Source organism: Hydra vulgaris, chromosome 12 (assembly GCF_038396675.1).
Source record: "Hydra vulgaris chromosome 12, alternate assembly HydraT2T_AEP".
In the NCBI taxonomy this organism is placed as follows: domain Eukaryota; kingdom Metazoa; phylum Cnidaria; class Hydrozoa; order Anthoathecata; family Hydridae; genus Hydra; species Hydra vulgaris.
The window spans coordinates 20,230,001-20,252,520 of record NC_088931.1 but is presented as its reverse complement, the minus strand read 5'-3'; the positions used below and the strand labels follow the sequence as shown (position 1 = coordinate 20,252,520).

The following is a 22,520-nucleotide window of genomic DNA, read 5'->3' as shown; positions in this document are numbered from 1 at the left end:
AAATTTTGTTTCTTTTGAGTTTTGGGATTATCCTGTCTGAAAAACCCGGAAATAAAAGTGTATTTTGCGTAAGTAAGAAAATGTTTCATGTATTTGGAAAGAAATTCATTTGTACGCACAAATTATTTTATTTAATGCGTTACTATAAATTAAATATTTATTATAAAACATAACACTAACATTATGCACATAATATTAATATTACATGCACACCAAAAAAGTTTGAATATTCTAATTTTTCAAATTAGTAAAATAGTGACGTAGTATGTGGTAAAGATAAGATGCACGGCTGGTAAGGTTGTGATTTCGAATCCTCTATAGAGAAGTTATTTATTTAAAAAAATTTTTTTCTAAAAAGTTTAATTTCCAAGTAGTTTTATGTTTTTTAACTACTATTGTTGTTTAACTTTTCTTTTTTTTCCTCAAAATTTTATATAAAAAGTGCATCAATACAGACATTAGTTGACTGTTAAAGCCATAGCCACAGTGGAGTGTACATACATCGACTGACTTACATGGGGATAGGCGCAGTGGAGTGTACATACATTTACTAAGGGTTTAGGTTTTGGCAGGAATTTTTTATATAAAAAAAAATATTTCAACTTTACTTACTAAATCATAGTTTATAAATTAGTACAACTTATATAGAAAAATTATTAGATTAAATTAAACTAGATTTTTAGGTGAAATAGTCAAAATAATAAATATACGCATAAAAAAAAAAAGGAAAAAATAGTTGTAAATGCGCACAAATAGTCCCTAACCTAATTAAATATAATTGAGGAAGGATATCTTTATTGTCTTAATTATTTGATGACAAATAAATAATTAAACTTGTATTTGCAGAAAACTATTTGGATATTTGAGAAAAAATAAAATTAAAAATATCCAGAATTCTGGAAAAAGATAATCCCTGTATTATATCAAGCACATTCTGGGACCTGGAGAATACGCTTTCAAAAACTATTTTTTTGAAAAAAAGAAAACATTAAAAAAATAATTTTTACAAACCTCTTTTATAAATAAGCCATTTACAAACCCCCCACCTTAATCTTGAGTTTGGTAGAAATAAATATTTAATCCTTTTGTAACTATTCTAATATTAACTTTAACTATAAAGCTTATTTGATAATGATTTTGAATAATCTCATGCAAAACTAGTTCACCCAGACCAAATAACATGTTTAACCAAGTAACAGGTATATAAGAGCTATAAAAAAGCTATTTTGTGTTTTTTAAAAATATCCTGTAATTTTTTTCACCAGGAAATAGAATGTTTTTATAGAACGCACTGTTCAACCATAAAAAAAGTAATGTTAAAGTTTTTTTTTTTTTTTTATCACCTCCCCAAGGCCCAGAAGGCCACTAAAGATGAGGAGGCTACTTGTGGTTATAACCCTCTCTCAACTCTATAGCTCCGAAATGCGAACCTTGAAAAACAAGCCCACTGCGCGGAGAAACAAGTTGAGTGCAGTACTACCAGAGACATGGCAGGAATCAAACTCGCTTACGAAGCAAGCGCTCTATCACTACACCACTACCATATAGTTAATAAATAAAATACAAATAAAAAAAATGACAATATTAGTTAAAAAATAAAATATAAACAACAGGAGTTTAAAAAAAAACATAATAAAAAATGTCATAATTAGACATAAAAGACGTTTAACAGTTGATGTATGAAATTTTAAAACACATACTCTATAGTTTGTTGTTGCTGGCAAAGAAACACTAGCAGGAAATAAAGTTTTATTTGAGGAACTCTGAAAAAATGTTTAAAGAAATGTTAAATTAAATAAAAGTATCAAAGTGTTTTAACAATAAACCTTTAATTACTAAAATATATGTATTACTTAATAAAAATCTACCGTAAGTTTATCAGAAAAATACATATGAAGATATGAAGAGAGCACGCGGACATCAAAGTTATTATCAACTCTTCCACCGTAAATTGCATTTTCAAATAAACCATGCAAAAAATCCCAGGATATCGATTTATTTCCTTGAAAAAATAAATGCATAAAAATTTATTATACTTTAAACAAATACTGAAAACATAATAATAATTGTCTTTACCAGCCTTTTTAAATAATCTATCAACAATATCTGCACCAGCTCGAAGATCAGCCATTGAAAACTCATAAAATTTAGTCCATCCCTGATTCATACACAAGTGTTAAAAGATAAAATAAAAAATAAAAATGTTTCTAAATAAATAATCATATAAAAATACAAATAAATAATCATATATGTAAATAACATGTTTTAAAAAGAAATTAAAAATATAATTATAACCTTTATCTCTACACACACTATTAACATGTCCTGAGCAGATTACCTGTGGTATAAAATTTCTTCTTTCTTCAACTAATGCATGAAACCATGCAAGAGCAAACAAAGTATAACAGCGACTGTTATTATTTGACTGAAAAAAGTTAGGAGTCCAGCTTTCAAAAGAACGCTGCATATTTTTTTTAATACCAGGAGGAGCTTCAAATGTCACCTTTAAACTTGATTGCAAAAGAATTGCAGGAAACTTGACGTGAGTTTCAGCTGTCATCCAAAGACGAAAACCATCACTTGGTTCAATACTGTTTAGTAACTAAATTATTAAAAAAAAAAAACAATGTAAAAAATTTATAAAACAATACAATTTACAAATTGTTATTAATAAATTTAATTTAACATAACTTGATTTTTTAATTTTTATCAAATTAACAACTACAATGATTATCCTAATTATACTTACATTTTCAAGTTTGCTAAGCCACGGAGTAACAAGATGTAGATTTTTCAAACATAACCAATCACCAGACTTTGCACAATCTTGCAGAAGTTTCATGGCAATCTCAGCTTGTCCTTGACCCATGGCTACCTAAAAAAAAGAGAATGGCTACCTTAAACATTTTTTATTCAAAAAAATATATTTTATTACTAATATCTTTCATTAGCTGATGATATCTTTTATTGCCTGATGATATCAGCTTTTTTTAAAAATTAAACTAAAAATTTCTAATATTTAGAATAAAATTCCATTTTATTTAAAAAATTACAAATCATAATTACTAGATATTACAATTAATTAAAATAACAGAGCTATGTTGTGCATAGGTGCCCCTGTTAGTGCTTTCTATATGCGCTGCCAATACCACTAAAAATGACCTTTTATTATGAATTGGGTTTGATTAAAAGGAATGAGACAACTGCAAAGTTTAATTGTTTAGGGTGTCATACACAATATATGATGGACTTAAGTAGGGTTAGAGTAAAATTGTCTAGTTATTAAAAGGATTATTCATTTTTTACCTAAAAATATTATTCAAATATAACCACTAATACTACCAAATTTTTTAATCTATCCTTTGCAAATATGTGTGGTCTTAAAAGTAACTTTTCATTTAATCTTACATTCAACTAAATTTATCAGACCTACGTGCTTTTGCTTTGTGCCTCTTTAATCAATCATCTTTCTTTTTGATCTTTACTATTATCCTTTTTTCCAAGACTCCTTCTTTAAAACTTTGTTTCTGATCAAACTGACCAAGCTCTTTCTTTTTATCCCCAGTCAATATTGTTGTTATTGTTGACTTTATTATCATCACAATGAATGGTTTGGCTCTAGTACCACTAGGTTTCCTGGCTCTTAAGTTAAAACCCTTTGTCTTTCTCAATTTTCTACACAGATAGTTAACTTTGTGACTTGTTATCCATGTAACCCTTATCAGTTACCATCATTCCTTGATTTTTCTCTTGTTTCTAACCCTAGCATTTCTCTCTTGTCTCTAAACTTCAGTATCTCTTTGTTCTCCTTTAGATCATGTTATGAACTAAAGGAATACAATAAAACTTTTGTCTCGCATTTCTTTTACATTAGACTCATCCAATCTCTATATGCCATGCTCTACATGACACTTCTTACTAATACCTATAGGAGAATCTTTTTGTGACTTTCTTTGTGAAGATCTTTATTGCGATACTGTTTATTTCTCTATTGAAAACTATCCCCCTTTTGTAATCTCCTAGATTCATGGAAGCTTTTATTCCTAATCATTGATTTGAATTCCTTACCCCATGGTTTTCACAACAGCTGTTTAATTATTTAAATTCAAGCCTACACATTGGTTTTCTCCTTTCTTATGCAACTGCTGTTTCCAATTGTAGAAACAGTTGCACAAATTAGATTTTTCTAATTGTAATCACTTTTTTTATCTTTTCCACAAGAAAAAATCTCTAGAGAACAAATATTTTTTTAATAATACAAAAAATCCATGCAAAAAAGTATTCTCTGACACAAAGACACTCCATTATTTTCAGATTACTCATATTTTATTTCAGAAATTAGGTGATTAGAATATTTTGAAAATCTGAAACAACGCCATTTATAAAGTACAACACTCTATTTCTCATATATGGATCTGATCTTATTATCTCTCCCAAGAACAATTTGAAACTATTTGTAAATAAATTTTCCTATAATTCATCTCCTGAATCTAATGACCACACACTTCTTATCATTGCAAAAAAAAAAAGGTTAATCCATTGTTAGACATCCAAATCATTATTGCTTCCATTGACAGAGTTGTTTCTTGTTTAAACTTCTCTACAGCTTGTGGTTTATATGACAAAAGACTGTGACAGTCCTGCCACAGTCTTACAAAAGTGTTTTCTAGCAACTCTCTGCATTACTCTCTAAACAAGTATATTAACAAGTGCTTAACTATTGTTTTCCTCGTTTATATATTAACAAGTGCTTAACTATTGTTTTCCTCGTTTATATATTAACAAGTGCTTAACTATTGTTTTCCTCGTTTATATATTAACAAGTGCTTAACTATTGTTTTCCTTGTTTATATATTAACAAGTGCTTAACTATTGTTTTCCTCGTTTATATATTAACAAGTGCTTAACTATTGTTTTCCTCGTTTATATATTAACAAGTGCTTAACTATTGTTTTCCTCGTTTATATATTAACAAGTGCTTAACTATTGTTTTCCTCGTTTATATATTAACAAGTGCTTAACTATTGTTTTCCTCGTTTATATATTAACAAGTGCTTAACTATTGTTTTCCTTGTTTTGAATCCTCTTACTATTTCACAATCAGTCTTCTTACTATATTAGTAAAGTTTATTGAATCTTTAACTACTTTTGATATCTCAGTTTGAGTCTAACAATATTCTCTGATAATCAAAACAGCAGCCGTGGCGCAGTGGTTAGAGTTCTGGCTCAGAGGTCCTAGGTTCGACGCCAACAAGCCCAATTCTAGCCCAACAAGCGACATTGGTACGGAAGGAGGCGTAAACTTCCTGTTAAATGCTCTCTCGCGGTGCTCTGTGATAAGACAGTAAGGACTTCTGGGAGCACCTAAAAAATAACTGCAAAAAAAAAACAAAAAAAAACAAATTTCACTAATCTTGTTCTAATGCTGAATTAAAAAACTAATTTAAAAATTATAAAAAAAATGTTTCATTGTGCATTGGTTGAAAACTGTTATAGAAAAATGTTTCATTGTGCAGTGGATAAAATTGGTAAGGCAAAATCTATGCTGGTCTTTTCCATAAACTTGCCTAATATAGTGTAACTGGAAAAGTTATTAAAATTATTGAAACATTCCTTTTTAACCACAATATTAAAATTTTTCTTGATGAACAACACTCTTATTCATTTCCAGTAACTTCTTGGATACCATTAGCTTTTGTCCCTGGACCTGTGTTGATTCTCATCTATATAAATAATCTTGCTGACAATCTTACCTCTAAAATAGCTCTACTTGCTGATGACAAAACAATATACCTTCGTCTTGACAAACAAATCTTATTCTTAAATTGAATTTTAGCTCTACCAAAACTCAGTCATTTACTGATAATACTTACTCAAAATTTGTTAATATTCTTATATAGATGAATGGCAATACCAATTTGTTAAAAAAAAATAAAAAATACAATTACTAAATATTACAATAAATTATGTATGAAGTTCTAATTTTGGGAATGATAATCTAAAGTTCTTCTTAAAAAAAAAAAAAATGTATGATAAAATATTGATATTTGATTACCTGATGATATCTATCTTTTCCCACAGTTTGTATAGCTAACTCTTCTAACTCCTAAATTTAAAATAAATTATTGTAACCTAAAATCTTTTTTATAAATCTTATTAAATATTAATGTAGTATTTCATTCATTGTAATATGTAACTGATATAATTATATATTATTAAAAAAAACTTATTTTTGCCATATAAACAAAGAATTTTTATTTTATGTAAAACTAAATTTTACTTGTGAAGGATCAGATCCTGGAGAAATAATGATAAGGATAGGTTCCTTTGATGTAGTTTCTTTAACCAAATTTTTTAAGCTCAATGATGAAGTAGACAATACCTTTAGACCTGCATAAGTTTAACCAAATTAAAAAAAATCTACCAGCAACTTCACTTTGTACTTGTAATTAGTTTTTTAAAATCATCTTGAAAACAAGGTTATAAAGCAAGAAAGAAGAACTTTTCATTTATTAGAGCAAAGCTCAAAATTAAAAGAGTAAAAAATATAAATATAACTTATTATTACTATTAATTTTTATTAAGAACAACTTTTACCTAATGACCTCGCAGTAAAAACACTTATAGCGCTTTGCAATCGATCTGGTCGAAATGCTTGAACAACAAGCAACTTTGTTTATACATAAAAAAAATGAAAAGAATCTTTATTAATATCTTAGAATGTGTATATAAATATATATAAAAATTACTTGCCATTACACACTGAAAATAATTGGTAAAAAAGGTCTATTTTCTTTTACAATTAGTATATAATACTAATTTTTAAAAAAAAATAGGCCTAGTAAAATATTTACTAGGCTTGTTTTACTTATATTAAAATATTTACCAACATGTTAATAACAAGTTCACTTTGTTTTTTTTTTAATTGACTTAGCTTTATCAAATCAAAAAAAAAACATGCCAGAAAATAATGTAAAAAAAAAAAAAAAAAAAAAATAGACACAAACTTTTTATTATTTAATTGTTTTATTAATATGTTAGTTTGACAATTTTCTATAAAAGGTTGCATAAAATTGATTATGATGACCATTTTAATCATATTTGAAGCTTTTTAAAATATTTTGATAAGACCTACACAGGTTACACAGAACATAGGTATACACAGAAAAATCTAGGGTAAGTAGTATACATAGATCTAGGGTAAAAGGTACACAATCGAGGGTAAAAGATATACACAGAAATAACCAATTAACAACATTTTTATATTTAGTTGTGTTACTTACTCATGCAAAGATTTGTTTCAAAAATTTTTTCACAAACCAATGAAAATTTAGTTAAATATCTACTTTATTTTCTATTTTATGATATATATTTATGATAGTTTTGAGAAACAACAACCCAAAGCATACCTGCTGAAAAGCTGATACTTTCTTAGATAATGATGCTGGAAACTCAAGTTCACACTGTGAACTTTTCCCAAAGTTTCCCCAAGTTTGTTGATTTGTAAGATCCAATGTTGAAAAAAGTGTATTAAAAGTTGACTGCAAAATTAAAAACAGTATTAAATATATTATCCGCTAAAATTAAACAAAAAAATCAATATGCTCAATTGAGCTTTTTAATTTAGGAATAATTAAAAAAATTTCACAAAAAAAAAAAATCAAAAAACAATCACAGAAATATAAAAAAACTACTGCAACTGTATTTATATATATATAAATATTTATTATTATATGTATCATTAATATTTAACCTAGTTAAGTAAAAGCTAGAGATAGTCTTAATTAAAAAAACATATTGTAAGCAGATGTAAACTGCAGCCAACTACTGCTTTTTCAAAAGCCTATTATGCAAAAACCTTAGGGGTTGGCATAAAATATCTGTTGACCAGCCTCACTTCTCTTTTTTATCTAATAGACTAGCATAGATGTTAATATGTAGTACACTTTCTCCTGCGTATGATGATAACACTGGATCATTTTGACCTTTTTGTATTGGCTGAGTGACACTTTCTATAACCTCCTAATGAAAGTACAGCTCAAAAACTTTTGGTTTGGAGGAACCAGCCTAGTTAAGTTTCCCTTACTCTGTAATAGCTCTCAGAGAAGTTAATTCCAACAAAGGCTATAAACTATTAGAGTATAGAAAGTGCCATAATGATCATAGAAAGTGTCCCTGTTAATGCTTTTGATGTGCATTGTTAACACATAAAGTACTCTTTGCTACGTTGGGTTGATTAGCATAAATAAGGCAACTGCATAACTCATTGCTTAGAGTACTATCTATGTCTAGTTCTCTCTAATAATTTAAAACATAACTAATCATTAATAAAATTTTTCATCTGTAGAATCTTACTTCATGCAAAATTCCCTAGACCTACTTTCTCAGATTTCATTAAATAGTTATTATCCTTTGATTGACAAATTCTGTAACAGTCACAAGGATGACCTGAGCATATACTTACACATCAATTCATTATTATTATATTACAATTCATTATTAATATATTACAACATCAATATTTATTAAAAAATTAGGCTTGATTCCTCTAAATATCCTTTTAAGTGTTTTCATATTAGCACCACTTTACTCAACCACTTTACTCAACTACCTTTTTTTCCTTATTTTGCCCAAAAATTGCAATGTTAATTGATAAAATTGACAAACTTTTTCTCTTCATTTATCTCTCAATATTATTGTTGGTAACTTGAATGTTTATCAGACTAAATGCTTTGACACATTGAATTTTAACAACTTTAACTTTAACAGGTCGTTAGTACCATGATCTTTTAAAGTTAAAAACTTTTGTCTTTCTTCTTCTATTACCCAGATAGTTAACTTTACAACTCATTTTTCAGAAAATCCAAATCAATTATCTTTGCTTTTTGATTATTTATCTATGATCCTTGCTTGTGCTCAGTTTTTCCTCCTTGAGCTGGTGCATAAAATTCTGTCACTAAAATTTTGTACTACACCAGAATCATTAAACTTCTGAAAAAATCATGAAACTTTGTACAACTATGTTATAGCAGACTGGGATTCTTTTTTAACTTTCTTTGTGACGGTCCTTTAGCTAAAGATTGCTTTTCCTATGTAATTAGATTTAGGCAAGCATTGAATCTTTTATTCCATCTTCATTTGAAGTCAAGCCTTACTCTATGATTTGTTGAACTTTACTCTATTATGTGTTTTCTTACCCTATGATTTTCTCCAATTTCTTGTGTAGACTCAGTTTCTAATCATAATCCTTTTCAGCAGAACATCTCTCTTGAGAGTAAATATCTTTTTATGATTGCCAGAGATGATAACACAGATATAACATTTTATCTCCCATACATGGATCTTATTTTATTATATTTCCCAAAGATAAGACACAATTACATGCAAATAGCTTTTACTTGAATTCATCTCTTGAATCTAATGACTTTTCCTGAATCCCAGAGAAAAATGTTAAACCATTATCGGACATTCAAACCACTCCAGCTTTTGTTGATAAAGTTATTTCTCATTTCTCTTCCTTAGCTTGTGATCAAGAACTCTCATCATCTCATTTCTAAACTATTTAAAAAGTGCTTAACTAAATCTTGTTTTTTCAGGTTTCCAGAAAAATGCATCTGTTGTTTCTATTCTCAAAAACTCTGAAGATCCCTCAGACCTCTCTGATTATTTTTCAACAAGTGTTTTTACTATTATAAGCAAAGTGTTTAAGTCTTTAGTTAACAAACTTTTTATGTCTTACTTTTAGCTTAACAGCTCACACTCTGAAAATTAATACAGATTTTAACCCTCTTATTCTTCAGCTGATTTATTAACCACAATAATTGCAATTGAAGAAAGAGATATTGCTCATGACAAATTGGGGCAGGTTCTTTAGCCCTGTGAAAGTAACCTATCAAGAAGAAGATAAATATGTAATAAAACTCCATAATTTGGGATAAGATTAGAAAAAGTTTCTAAAGTTTGAATAAAAATCCTCCTAGTAGTGATATTACAATAGAAATACTCAGTTCTGCAAACTTGCAAAACAATTTAATAGTATCTGAAAATGTTTTAAAACATTTTTTATAATTGCATTATTAACATACTGCAAGGGTACCACAAGGATCCATTCTTGATCTCTCTTCTGTGATCTTTTGTTTGGGTTACAACTCACTAGTCACTGCAAGCTTTGGGCTTGCAGTGACTAGTGAGTTGTAACCCAAACAAAATTTAGTTGTTTAATGCTAATAATTATCACCATATTGCTGATATTTCTATCTGAGAAGACATAAAGTACAGTTCTCTAGCTTCACTACAAATCTCTCATGATATCCATATAACAAATTTATTGTAAGGTTAACACATGCCAACATTTCTTCTCTTTATTGTGTCCATAATTTTTTTACTCCTAATTTCATTCTTTATCTCTATTAGTCTCTTATTGCATTCTGTATGGGGCACTGGTGTCATATTTGATGTGCTTCTTTAAATAATCTTCTTTCTCTTTAAGAAAAGGTCTAAAAATGCATTGTAGACCTGTTCTAGCTGCTAAGTTTGAGCCCCTGTCACATCATTATAAAGTCAAATCTCTTTCAATTTTTTTATTCAAAAATAACCATGGTCATTGCTCAAGTGAACTGCTATCTTTTGTTTCACCAAATATAATATAATCAATCTTGTCATTTAGCAAACTTGCATCCATATACTGTTAATGTTCCTTCATTCTCAAAGAACTACTATTCAACTAGTTGTTATCCTCAAACATCAATTCTTTGGAATCAGCTCCACACACGAAATTTCAGTGTGTACTTTTTAAATTTTCAACATTTTTTCTTTAACTCTCTTCTCTATTGACTTATAACTCCCAACTTAAATGGTTACTTGTTGCTTTGTGGTTGCTTGCGGTCTTGTTGAAAGTAAATAGTGGTTGATTGTAGTCTTGTTGAAAGTGAATTTGTTGAAAAATTAAACTTCTCTGTCTTAAAATCAAAAAGTTCTTTTAAATAGGTTTAATAAAACAAAGTTTAAATTTTAAAAGAATCTTTTTGTTACAAAATTTTTTAATAAAAGAATTGTTTAATAAAAGAATCATATTGTTACAAAATTTTTTAATAAAAGAATCGTTTAATAAAAGAATCATATTGTTACAAAATTTTTTAATAAAAGAATCATTTAATAAAAGAATCTTTTTGTTGCAATATTTTTTAATAAAAGATTGAGTAGCAAACATTTGCATTGAACAGCAAACAATTGTATTGAACAGCAAACAATTGTATTGAACAGCAAACATTTGCATTGAACAGCAAACAATTGTATTGAACAGTAAACAATTGTAGTGAACAGCAAACAATTGTATTGAACAGTAAACAATTGTATTGAAAAGAAAAATTGTATTGAAGAGAAAAACTGTATCAAAAAGAAAACAATTGTATTGAACAGCAAACCATTGTGTTAATAAAGTATTGAGCAGTAAACAATTGTGTTGAATAGCAAACAATTACATTGAACAGCAAACGATTATGTTAAAGTATTGAGCAGAAAACAATAGTATTAACAAAGGATTGAGTAGGAAGCAACTGTACTAAATTGTTAAGTGATTGACAGTAAACTATGATAAATAATTAGAAATTGAAATATGAACCAAATTTGATTAAATTTAAAATCAGAATGTAAAAATTTATGTCCAATAAAACCATTTTATTGTTAAAACACAAACAATTAGCAGATAATCATGTAAATTATATGTCAAAACTTATTTTTTAATCTAAATTTTAAAAATATTTATTAAACTTTAATTTTTTTTATCCTATAAAGTTCATTTAATAAGACTCTAAAAATATAAAAAGTAAAATTCATAAAGATATAGGTTAAACACTACAGCTAACCAATGAATTTAACAACTTAAAACACTACAACCAGATAATCATAGATTTTAAAAGAGATTATTTATTAATATTTTGGAGTTTTGTACCTTTAGGGACGATACAGATGAATAACGCTCTTCATCAACCCATGATGGAACTTCATTTTTCAGACTATTTAATAAATCCTTCAAATTAAAAAAAAAAAAATTAATATAATATGATTAATTTTCATTTTGCAAAAAGTAAATCAAGAAACTAATATCAGACCTTTTCATTTAAAGCAGTGTTTACAATAATTCCACAAAAAAATTCCCACTCCTTTAAAAACAAAATGTTAACAATAATCTCAAACAGCAAAAATAATTAGCAGTATTTCAATAATACAAACCATATGATAATAAAAAAAAGCACCATGAAATAACTTACTTGTTTTTCAAAAAGATTTGGGTAGACTCCATGTACCAAATGTAAACCAAATAAGAGCCTATCAGCCTAAAAAAAAAACAAATTAATAAAAATACGTAAAGAGAAAAAAAGAAAACTAAAAAAGAAAATGAAGCAAAAAAATCTCTATGTCTATTTAATTAAAAAAAACTCACTTTAAAAAGTGACCTACAAACATATTCATACACTAATGTTTGAACTGAGTCTTTAAGAATATTAATATGGTTGTCACTTGTACCTTTGTCCTAAGGAAGATAAATTAAAAGAAAACTAAACTAAACAAAAATTTCTTAAATCTTTAAGTTGTTTATAAGTCATGTTGAAATATATTAAAATAACAACAACAATTATTTACCCACCTTTATTGACTCTAATGCTCTTTTAAACAATCTCAAAAAGCAATTGAGACTAAACCTATACATGTTGTTGATTTTAGCCAGATCACATATAGCAAAATATAATGCACTTCCATGTTCAGCTAATGACAAGTAAACATCTCTCTCCTAAACAAATTTAAACAGTAGTAAAAAAACTTTTAAATCAATAGCAAGGAGTAGTGTACAAAGATAATTACTTAATTCAAATTAAAAAAAGGCTTAGAATAAAATAATAGTTTTACTTTATCAAGTGAAGCTTGGATTTGGTGAGCATCTTTTAACGAATCACTGATAGTAATGCTACTTAACTTTGTTTTGTTAAGTGAACTTAAAAGTTCTTTATTTTCAAGAATGTTTCCTTCTGCATTTGCTAAAGACTAGTTGAAAGAAAATTTAAAAAAGCAATCAAAAAATGTAGCAACTTATAGCAACTATTTCAACATTTAAAATAAATAAATATTTGCACTGTTATTGTTATTATTTGCACTGTAGCAACTTGTGCAACAGCTTAACAAACTAGTGGACTAATCACTAAAAAGTGAGGGGTTCAAGTTTCCTCAAAAAGTTTTATAAACGAAATTTAACATGTTTTATTTTCTCTTATGCCATATGAAATCACATTTTACAATTTTGAGGGAAGTAAAAAAAAACTTATCTAACAAAATATCAAAAACTTTTACAATTTTTAACAGTTTATTGTGATTTGAATAAAATCAATTTTACTTTCAAAAGTTTTGTTTACTTTTAATAAACTTTTATTGTTTAAAATGAACATTTTAAACACTTATAAGTTTATTAAAAGTAGCCTGCATTTTTTTTAAACTTTTTTTAATGAAGAGTCCAATTAAAAAGTTTTAACAAACTCTTTATTACTTAAAAACTCAATTTAAGAAATAATGGACTTTGCTCTTTTAAAAACAATGCTCTTCGTATGTCAAACAATCAAACCCTTTCAATAATATTTTCTCGCAATTGATTATCAGATATTGCCAATATAAAAGCCTATTAGCAACATAAACCCTTAAGAGTTTTGCAAAACAAATATGCAAAAAAAGAAAATACAAGTTTTCAGCATTTACAGTGGTGTGAAAAATATAAGGACCAAAAACTTAAAAAGCATAAAACAATGTTTTTATGTGAAATTATTTGTAAATTCTTTATGTTGAATGTAATGAGTTGTAAATTTTTTATGTTGTTTAAATCAAAAATTTTATTCACATTTTGATTTAACAAACTTTTTAATACGTTTGAGTGGTTATTTATTACTAAACTCTTCAATATGCTTGAGCGGCATTATCTTGAGCTGAAAATTCTTCATGATGCAAATTTTAATTTAACAAAATTTTTAATAAATTTCGATGTTTTTTTTTTAATTTAGGGCACATTTCTTTGATTTCAAGATCGTATGCACATACATTAATGGCAACATCATTAAGACTTTGCAAGTTGATTATCTTTACATTTAGAATTGGATTCATATCTGGTGAATTTCTAGACCATGGAAAATTTGAATTTTTTTGTGTTTTTTTTTAAGGTTGCAAGAAACAAGAGAGAGGATTTATACAGGCTAAAAAATGCCACCAACTTGAATTATGAACACAATTTTTTATCTACATTGCATATGAAAAATATGAACAGAGTGGGCAATCCAATAAATTGTGTACAATAAAATAATACTATTCATTTTGATTTAAACTTAACAGCAGTTAAATATTTGGTTTTTTGATTGATTTGGTTTTGATTGCATTGATTTTTTCTTGTTCTGGAAGAAAAGCGGACTAGATAAAAAAATAATTTACACAACTGTTAGAAACTTTTTTTTGCTTTTCTTGCATTAAATTAATCAAAATAGTATGACAGATTCTATAATGATCAATTTTTCAATTGGAAGCTGAGCATTTTAGAGTCAATTTCAATCTTACATAAAGTTTTTTGGGATAGTTTTTTGAAACTGCTTACTAATTGCAACTAACTTTTTTTAAATCTTTATAGTAGGACTTAAGTCCTATTAAAACTTAATATTAGAGAAGTTTACCTTTCTAACACGGACTCTAACTATGGCAATGATGTTGCTCAAAGGTGTACTTGTACTATGTATCATATAATACATACAAAGTACAAATAAAAATATGCTATGTGCCTTTAAGCTGTATGGTATGCATATATTTTTCCACAATCATTAAAACTTCACTAGTAAGGTATAAAACATTTCAAAACAGCCACCAACTATACTGCGTTTATATGTGTAAAAAAAAGTGTTAAAATCATGCAAACGTGCCCTAAAATTAAAAGACTTTTAATTACTTAGTTAAAATTTCAAGTTTATTTGTGGTTTCCAAAAGAACTATGACATGAAATAATTTTTTTTTTACTTATATTTATTTTAAAAACTAAAAAATCAGCAAAAATTGGTGATGGCTCTAACACTTTTGTCATTTTTCAAACTGTGTAATTTTTTAATCTTACTACAGAAATAAATTAGAGAATGGGAAAAAACAAATTTTCTCATTCAACCCTTAATTACCATTGTCATAAGATTGTTAAAATATTACTTAAATATGGCTGTTTAATTTAAAAACCATTGCAAGTTGGAACATTAATGTATAAAGTTAATACAAGTGCAGGTATCATATTTGCAATGATCTAAAAAATTGTTTAAAATAACCTGAAAAAAACATGCATAAAAATTATTAAAAAAAAAAAAGATGTATTATACTGGAGGACATCAAAACTATTATATTGCAAATGCACTTAAAATTAAAAAATTAAAACTTTTTAAATATTAACCTCAAGCAATGAATCTTCAAGTTCAGCTAATTGAATCTTTAGTTGTTCTTCTTTGTGCAACAGCTCAGTTTTTTTTACCTCTAATTCAGGCTTTTCCATTTTTAAAGTCAATGCTAAAAGCTGTTTACAAATAAATAAATAATTTCAATACAGCTGATAAAGAAGACAAAAAAATGCTTCATTTACTTAAAAAATATTTTTGAAAAAATATGCCTTAAAGTATATTTGGATGATCGACAAAACAAAAAAAGAATTTAAAATAAATATCTTGTAGAGATTGCAAAAAACACGTGTGAATATTTTAAAAAAATACATCAAACAATCTAATGAAAAAAAAAAATTAATTTAAGTTTAGAAAAAAAGAAACCTGTCCTGTGAGACCTGCACGAGTAGTTGTAAAATTAACTTCATTTACTAATGATGCAGCATCTGGTGTTAACTCTGGATGAGGATTACGAGTTGTAAGATAAACCCTTAATAAATAATTTCTATTTGTAAAATTTTATTCTAAAATAATTTTGTAAAAAGAAACAACATAGTTTAAGTTATTAAGTTGCTTACCTAAATCCTTCATTGTAGTCAACAGACTTTTCTCCAACGTTAACAACATATCTAGGACCTAGAAAAAACATAAAACTGTACAACAATGTTTCATTAAAAAAGTTGTAAAAATCAGGCCATAAAAAGTGTTCCTATAAACTCTTTTAATTAAAGGTTAACTCATTTATATTTTATGAATATTTTAATGTGTTGAAACATTAACATAACAATTAGGTTATAAAAAAGAAGTTTTTAATATGCCTTAATAATTATTTTCTTATTATATGTCAAATAATAATAAACTATACTCTGGTCATTATATAACATAATAACATTGTTTTTTAAACTAAAAATTCACATAATCTGTAACCTTGACTAACAAAATCTTTTCGAAGGATTGGATAAAGAATAGGTTCTACACCGTCAACTTCTTGGATTATCAATGTTTTTCCAAATCGAACTGCAAGTTCCAAAGATGTGACAAAGTTTCCATCCTATGTTTTTATAAGATATTAAGATTTTTATTAACATGTTTTTTATAAGATTAATATGTTTTTATAAGACATTAAGATTTTAAAAGCAAGTGAAATTTTTTTATTTCTTATTAATTTATGTGACTGTGTTATTTATGCATTTTTGATATTAGGCACTTCTAATGTATTTTTCATTCCTAACGTATGCATTTTTGAAATTATAAATAGATTTTAGACCTGTTGATTTATAACTTCTAACCGCTGATCTTTTAGATGGTGTTTAAGCCATTGTGTAGCTTGTTGAGAAGGATCAACCAAAAATGGGCAAACACAATCCTATTAGTAATAAAAGCAACAATAATATATTAACATGAATAAACAACAATAGATTATATTTCTAGGGCAGTCTTTTAATACAAATATATTATCAAGATTTTTTTAAGAACTCTAAATAACTTAATGTAAGGAGAGATTCTTACTTGGTGTAAGGAATATGATATGAACATAAAAGGTGAAGTCATTTTTAACAATGATAACTACTTTTCTACATAATATAAAAAATTAAAATTTTATATATACTGAATTTTAATACCTTTAAAATAATCAAGGCATTTTCTATGGACAATAAATCAGAAGGTAGCCCTTCACTTTTCCATACAAGCTGCTCACTTTCTGTAGTTAGAAACTTCCTTAAATCAAAATTTTGCAAACCAATCATTTGACACCACTTTCCTAAATATTTTCTGCGAATATCTTCAGGTTGATGACCAAGGTATGTTATGAATGCAGCAGCAAGTTGTGCATAAGCAGGAAGTTTTTCAACTTCAGAAGTTAGCTCACCAACCTTAAAAAATTAGAATATTATCATATAAGGGTAAAAATTATAAAAAAATAAGGGAAATTTTTAATAAAACATGTTAAACTTTTTAAAGTTGAACTTTTTAATATTAGGTACAACTAACACACAATCACAACCTGCAGTGTCCATCTCTGAAATTCTCCTCGTAGCTTGTCAACTAATGTCTCAGCAGCTAAAATAGTTTCTTCAGCTTTGTCCAACTCAACTTTTAACTTTGCAGCTTCTTGAGTGCGCTTTTCAAATCTTTGCAATTAGTTTTAAAAGAAAGTTTTTATATATTTATGTATGTATATGTGTATATATAGTTATATATATAATATAATAATTAGACATATTTATAACTAAAATATATATAAATATAAAAGTAATTTTATGTAGTTATGTAAAATATTGCACAAAATCTTAAATAGTTAAAGTCCCTTACTTTAATTTCATATCAGCCACTTTTTTATCAACTGAACTTAAAGCCTCTCCAAGCTTGTCTAATCTGCTTTGAGACTTGTCTATGCCTCTAAAAAAAAGAAAATCTTTTTTTTAAATATACCTATTCCTTCAAAACTAATATTAGGTCTTATTAAAAAAAAAAAACAACATAAAACTATGAATATATTTGTATATACATACATAATCTTTGAATGAATTTAATTACGTGAAACTTTTAGTTATGTACTTAAATATATCTAACTAATTATTTAAAAAATGTATAACTAGAAAGATATATTTAATTACATAACTAAAAGTTTCACACAATAGCAATCATAAGATGTAACAGATGTAAGATGTCTTAAATTAATTTTGTTACATCTGATAACCTATTGCGTGAAACTTTTAGTTATGTAACTAAATATATCTATAGCATTATATAATTAAATACATACATACATAATTATATGCTATATAAATATATTTAAAATGATAAAACCAAAATGAAGAAAAACAACAATTTGAGGGACTTAAAGTTTCATGCCTCGTAATCAATCATCAGCCATAAAACACAAATTCAAAAAAAGCCGTTTAAAATAATTACAAATACAAAGGAACGAGTTTTTATATCACTATAGCAATATTAGATCTAATGAAAAAAAAAAATAATAATAATAATGGTTGTCTAATCACCAGTGTCATAGGAGGACAAATAGAAATTAGTTTTTGTGTTTGTACACAGAAACCATTTTGCCCAGCTTGTTAATTAAGTCAGTGCCTTTATTTATAAACTTTTTATTTAAAAAAATATAACAAATTTTTAAGACTGGGTTGCATGGCCTACAAAACCTAATAACTTTCCATTTAATAGATGGTACAAAATTACTTTCTTTTCACTCCCGGATTTCTTTGGAAAGATCTGTGTCGTGTTTATATTTATTAGTATTAAATAATTTTAAATGGTTTGCATAACAAACTTTAAAAGAGGTGGCACTTGAGCCAATATATACTTTGTTTTTGTATTCAGGTTATAAATTTATCTTAATTTGAAAATAAAAAAGTAGAACAAAAATTAAAATTTCTGCTAAAAAAAATTGTAATTATATAAACACTTTTACTGTGGAACTTTTAATTGTTGTAATAATTTTCAAAATGCCTGTATTCTATTACAATAAGAAAATATAAAATATTAATACATTATTACTAATAAAATATTAATACATTAATGTTACAAGCATATGCTTGTAACACGTATGAAATCAAATTTTGTATTTAATGAGCAGTTTTTAAAAAAATAAATATATAGCTTGCTCAAAAACTGAAAGCTCTTGTAAAATGCTACCTAGATGAGCAGCTTACGTGGCTCGCCATATTTGTTTTAGAAGAGCTTTTCTCTGCTCTCGCACTCATTTACTCCTGCCGAGGCCTCTCTCTCTCTATATATATATTTGGATAATAATAGTAACAACAATTATTATTATTGTTATTACTATTATTATTATTAATATTATTATTATTATTATTATTATTACTATTATTATTACATTTAATTTTAATTATAACTAATATTTAAACTTTTTTAAATTTACACTAAACATACTTTTGCAATTCTGATTGCTCCTTTTCTAGAGGTCCAATCTTTTCTAAAACTTTAGAATATTTAACATTTGCAGTTACCCAAGCTGCTAATGGAGCTGCTGCAACGCTTGCTCTTTTTGCTACCTAAATATCCAAAAACATTTTAATTAAATATTCTAGATATCAATTAAATTTTAAGAAGTATTGAATAAAAAAATAAAAAATGTATTTAAAACTAAAATTGTTAGTTCTAAAAAAACTTTTAAACTTAAAAAAAATTATAAACCTCAAATGCAGGGCAATGGTAAAAAAGTAATAAATAGCAAAAAAAATACTTTAGTGTCAAATGATGATTTCTTAGATTCCAATAGTTCTTCAACACTGCTGCGAATTTCAGGTGAAATACTGTGTGCATCAAAAGAAATTATATCTTCTTTTGCACCACGTTTAGCAAGAAATCTAAAGATTACTTATGATTAAACTTAATTTATATTAAAAAATAATTTTCATTTAGTTTACTTAATCGGATCCCAAGCCTCCGTTATGTTATGATCATATTAAAGGGAATGATAAAAAAAATGTTTGGGCTAAGTTTTTTTGATTAAAACAAAAGAATAAATGCATACCAAGAAAAACTAACTTTTTTATTTTAGTTAAAGCTTGCCTTCTCTGTTTTATCGTTAGCCAAAAAGTCAGCATAGCATAAGCTGCAACTTACAGACTTGATAATTTATTCATAAGAGTTTTAATACATGAGGTCATTGATTTTTTTGTTTGCGTAAGAGATCGATTATGTAAACAAACAAAAAAGTTAATGATGTCATGTACTGAAACTCTTAGGAATAAAAATGGGGTTGAATAAATTTTTAAGTCTGTGGATTGCAGCGTATATTATGCTGAATTTTTTGCCTTCAAAAAAATGGAAAAGGCGAGCTTCGATTAAAATAAAAAAGTTTTTATTGGTATGCATTTATTTTTTTGTTTTAATCAAAAAAATTTAGCCCAAACATTTTTTTTTCAATCACTCTCTTTAATATCAACATAACATGTCTTGGAGGTTTGGGATCCCTTTAAAATACTAAAAAATCTCTGAAAATGGAAACTTAAACTTAGATGGATCAATTTTAAATAATTATGCTACCCTCTCATACTATTCCATGAAGTATCTAAAATTCCCATCAGCCTGAGCACACCCTCGAGAATATCACGAATAGCATCAGGTGGCATGCGCAGTGCACGGATTTCACTAAGGGACTCTGATTTAATATTTCCAACAGCTTGCTTTGCTTCTTCAAGAACAGGTCCAATTTCACTTAACTCAGCTTCAATAGCTTCTTTGCGCTTTGCCAGTTTTTCAACTTCAACATTCTGTTTTTCTTTTAAACGCTCCATTTCCACTTTTTGACTCCCAGCATTCTAAACAAAATAAGCTTATATAAATAAGCTTAAAACAATTTATATAAGCTTATAATAAATTGATAAAATTATTAAATTTAAATAAATATTGAATTTTATTTTAGAACTTAAAAAATTGTTAACCTCCATGCTTTGAGTAATAGATTTTAAAGCTGCATCTGCTTCAGATTGTTTTTCAGAGAGTAGTTTTCCTTGAAGGGCAGCATTTTTTTTTAAATCATCTACAAGATTTGTAGCTTCCTTTAACTTAGAAACACCACCCTAAATTTAAAAAAATTATTATCAAGATTATTTTTAATAAAGTAACTTTGGTAACAAAAACTTTTATATAGATATAGTGCATTATATAGTGCTCACAATTTATTACAAAATTACTTGACTAAGTTGAAGAAGAATAGAAACTTGACTAATATGAGAGGAATAAAGACTAAGTTGGGAACAAATACTTCAAGTTTTTATTTACCCTTATAAAAAAAATTGAAATGATCATCATATGCAATATATATTTAAGTTGAAAAATTTTATTTCAAAGTTTACTTGTAAGTGTTTTCTTCTTTTTTCAATGACTTCTTTTTTTGCTGTATAAAGACTAACATAATTATTTAAAAATTTCAAATAATGTCGAGGAGTTGCACCAACTTTTAAGCATGTTTGATGTAAAAGGTAGAAATGTTCACTCAATTTTTCATTCATTGGAAATGGAGGTAGTTTCTGTGAATCATTTGGATCAATTTTGGCTTCTGATAGAAGTTTGGGAACTAATAATAAAAAAGTTCAAAATCTTATAATAAAAAAGTTAGAGTACTACTGGTAAAAAAGTTTGAAAGCTAAATAGACAATTAGTTGATATTATTAAATGATATCAAAGATGTTTAAAAACCAATAAAAAATTCTTTAAAATAATTTTGTGAAAAATACTCTATAAAAATTCTAAAACAATTCTGCAAAAAAATTCTATAAAATATTTACCCAGAAAACTTTTAAAAGAACATTTTTAAAGAAAAACTCATTAAAACATTTCTATGTAAAAAATTAGCGCAACAAAAAGTACACAAAACCTTACTTTGCAGCATACTGGACTTAGTCCAACTATCTAACCATTGAAAAGAACAACATTTATATAGTGCAGGGTTTGCCTCACAATTTATTACAAAATTAGACGATGAGCAATCCATAATTAAAACAACATGCAGATTGCATAACACACGTTGAGCAAAATATCCATAAATGGGTCCTCTATATCCTTCTTGAGAAGCTTGCTCACGTAATGGAACCAGCAAAGGATCTAATTCTTCTGACGTATACAATCCAGGCACATCTCCAGAGCACAATAAACTATTAATAAGTTCTAGAAAATTAGGTTCAACCAACTGATAATCTTCTATTAATAATACAACTTGTTCTCCAGATATACCAGCACTTTGCATAACCTATAAAAAGAAAATTATGTATAAATATACATATATATTCATTCTAGTCATTTTGGCATTAAACTGATTCTATATAGGATGCAGACAATGAACTTTAGCCATTTGTAAAGACAACTTACCTATGAGAAAGAAAACTCTGAGATAAATTTAATTGTAGGTAAAAAAAAAACTTGAAAACCTTGGATGCTAATGCAGTTTTTGCAAAGAATAAATACTAATAAATACTGATAATACCAATGATACTGATTATTGAAAAAAATTATTTAATTAATAATAACTGAAAAACTTCAATATTGCAAAAATAATACCAATACCTAAATATTATGATAAAAATATAAATAAAATCATGT

The 22,520-nt window shown here is 26.7% G+C and overlaps 1 protein-coding gene across 1 annotated transcript in view; it reads right to left on the bottom strand.

The window, feature by feature from the left end:
• Positions 1-22,520, bottom strand: part of LOC100202757 (cytoplasmic dynein 2 heavy chain 1) — a 78,228-nt gene that overhangs the window by 9,374 nt on the left and 46,334 nt on the right. The window contains exons 39-67 of the mRNA XM_065812485.1: positions 21,804-22,170; positions 21,278-21,498; positions 20,864-21,001; positions 20,466-20,740; positions 19,660-19,783; positions 19,347-19,468; positions 17,748-17,834; positions 17,440-17,566; positions 17,057-17,308; positions 16,702-16,800; positions 16,362-16,485; positions 16,013-16,070; positions 15,819-15,924; positions 15,452-15,571; positions 12,907-13,041; positions 12,647-12,790; positions 12,443-12,532; positions 12,270-12,335; positions 12,111-12,161; positions 11,951-12,028; positions 7,410-7,541; positions 6,598-6,670; positions 6,281-6,390; positions 6,056-6,106; positions 2,750-2,875; positions 2,339-2,602; positions 2,077-2,158; positions 1,869-2,002; positions 1,701-1,763 (exon numbers count right to left, since the gene is read on the bottom strand). Coding sequence (XP_065668557.1) covers positions 1,701-1,763; positions 1,869-2,002; positions 2,077-2,158; positions 2,339-2,602; positions 2,750-2,875; positions 6,056-6,106; positions 6,281-6,390; positions 6,598-6,670; positions 7,410-7,541; positions 11,951-12,028; positions 12,111-12,161; positions 12,270-12,335; positions 12,443-12,532; positions 12,647-12,790; positions 12,907-13,041; positions 15,452-15,571; positions 15,819-15,924; positions 16,013-16,070; positions 16,362-16,485; positions 16,702-16,800; positions 17,057-17,308; positions 17,440-17,566; positions 17,748-17,834; positions 19,347-19,468; positions 19,660-19,783; positions 20,466-20,740; positions 20,864-21,001; positions 21,278-21,498; positions 21,804-22,170 — 3,819 coding nt within the window. The remainder of the gene's footprint in view (positions 1-1,700; positions 1,764-1,868; positions 2,003-2,076; positions 2,159-2,338; positions 2,603-2,749; positions 2,876-6,055; positions 6,107-6,280; positions 6,391-6,597; positions 6,671-7,409; positions 7,542-11,950; positions 12,029-12,110; positions 12,162-12,269; positions 12,336-12,442; positions 12,533-12,646; positions 12,791-12,906; positions 13,042-15,451; positions 15,572-15,818; positions 15,925-16,012; positions 16,071-16,361; positions 16,486-16,701; positions 16,801-17,056; positions 17,309-17,439; positions 17,567-17,747; positions 17,835-19,346; positions 19,469-19,659; positions 19,784-20,465; positions 20,741-20,863; positions 21,002-21,277; positions 21,499-21,803; positions 22,171-22,520) is intronic.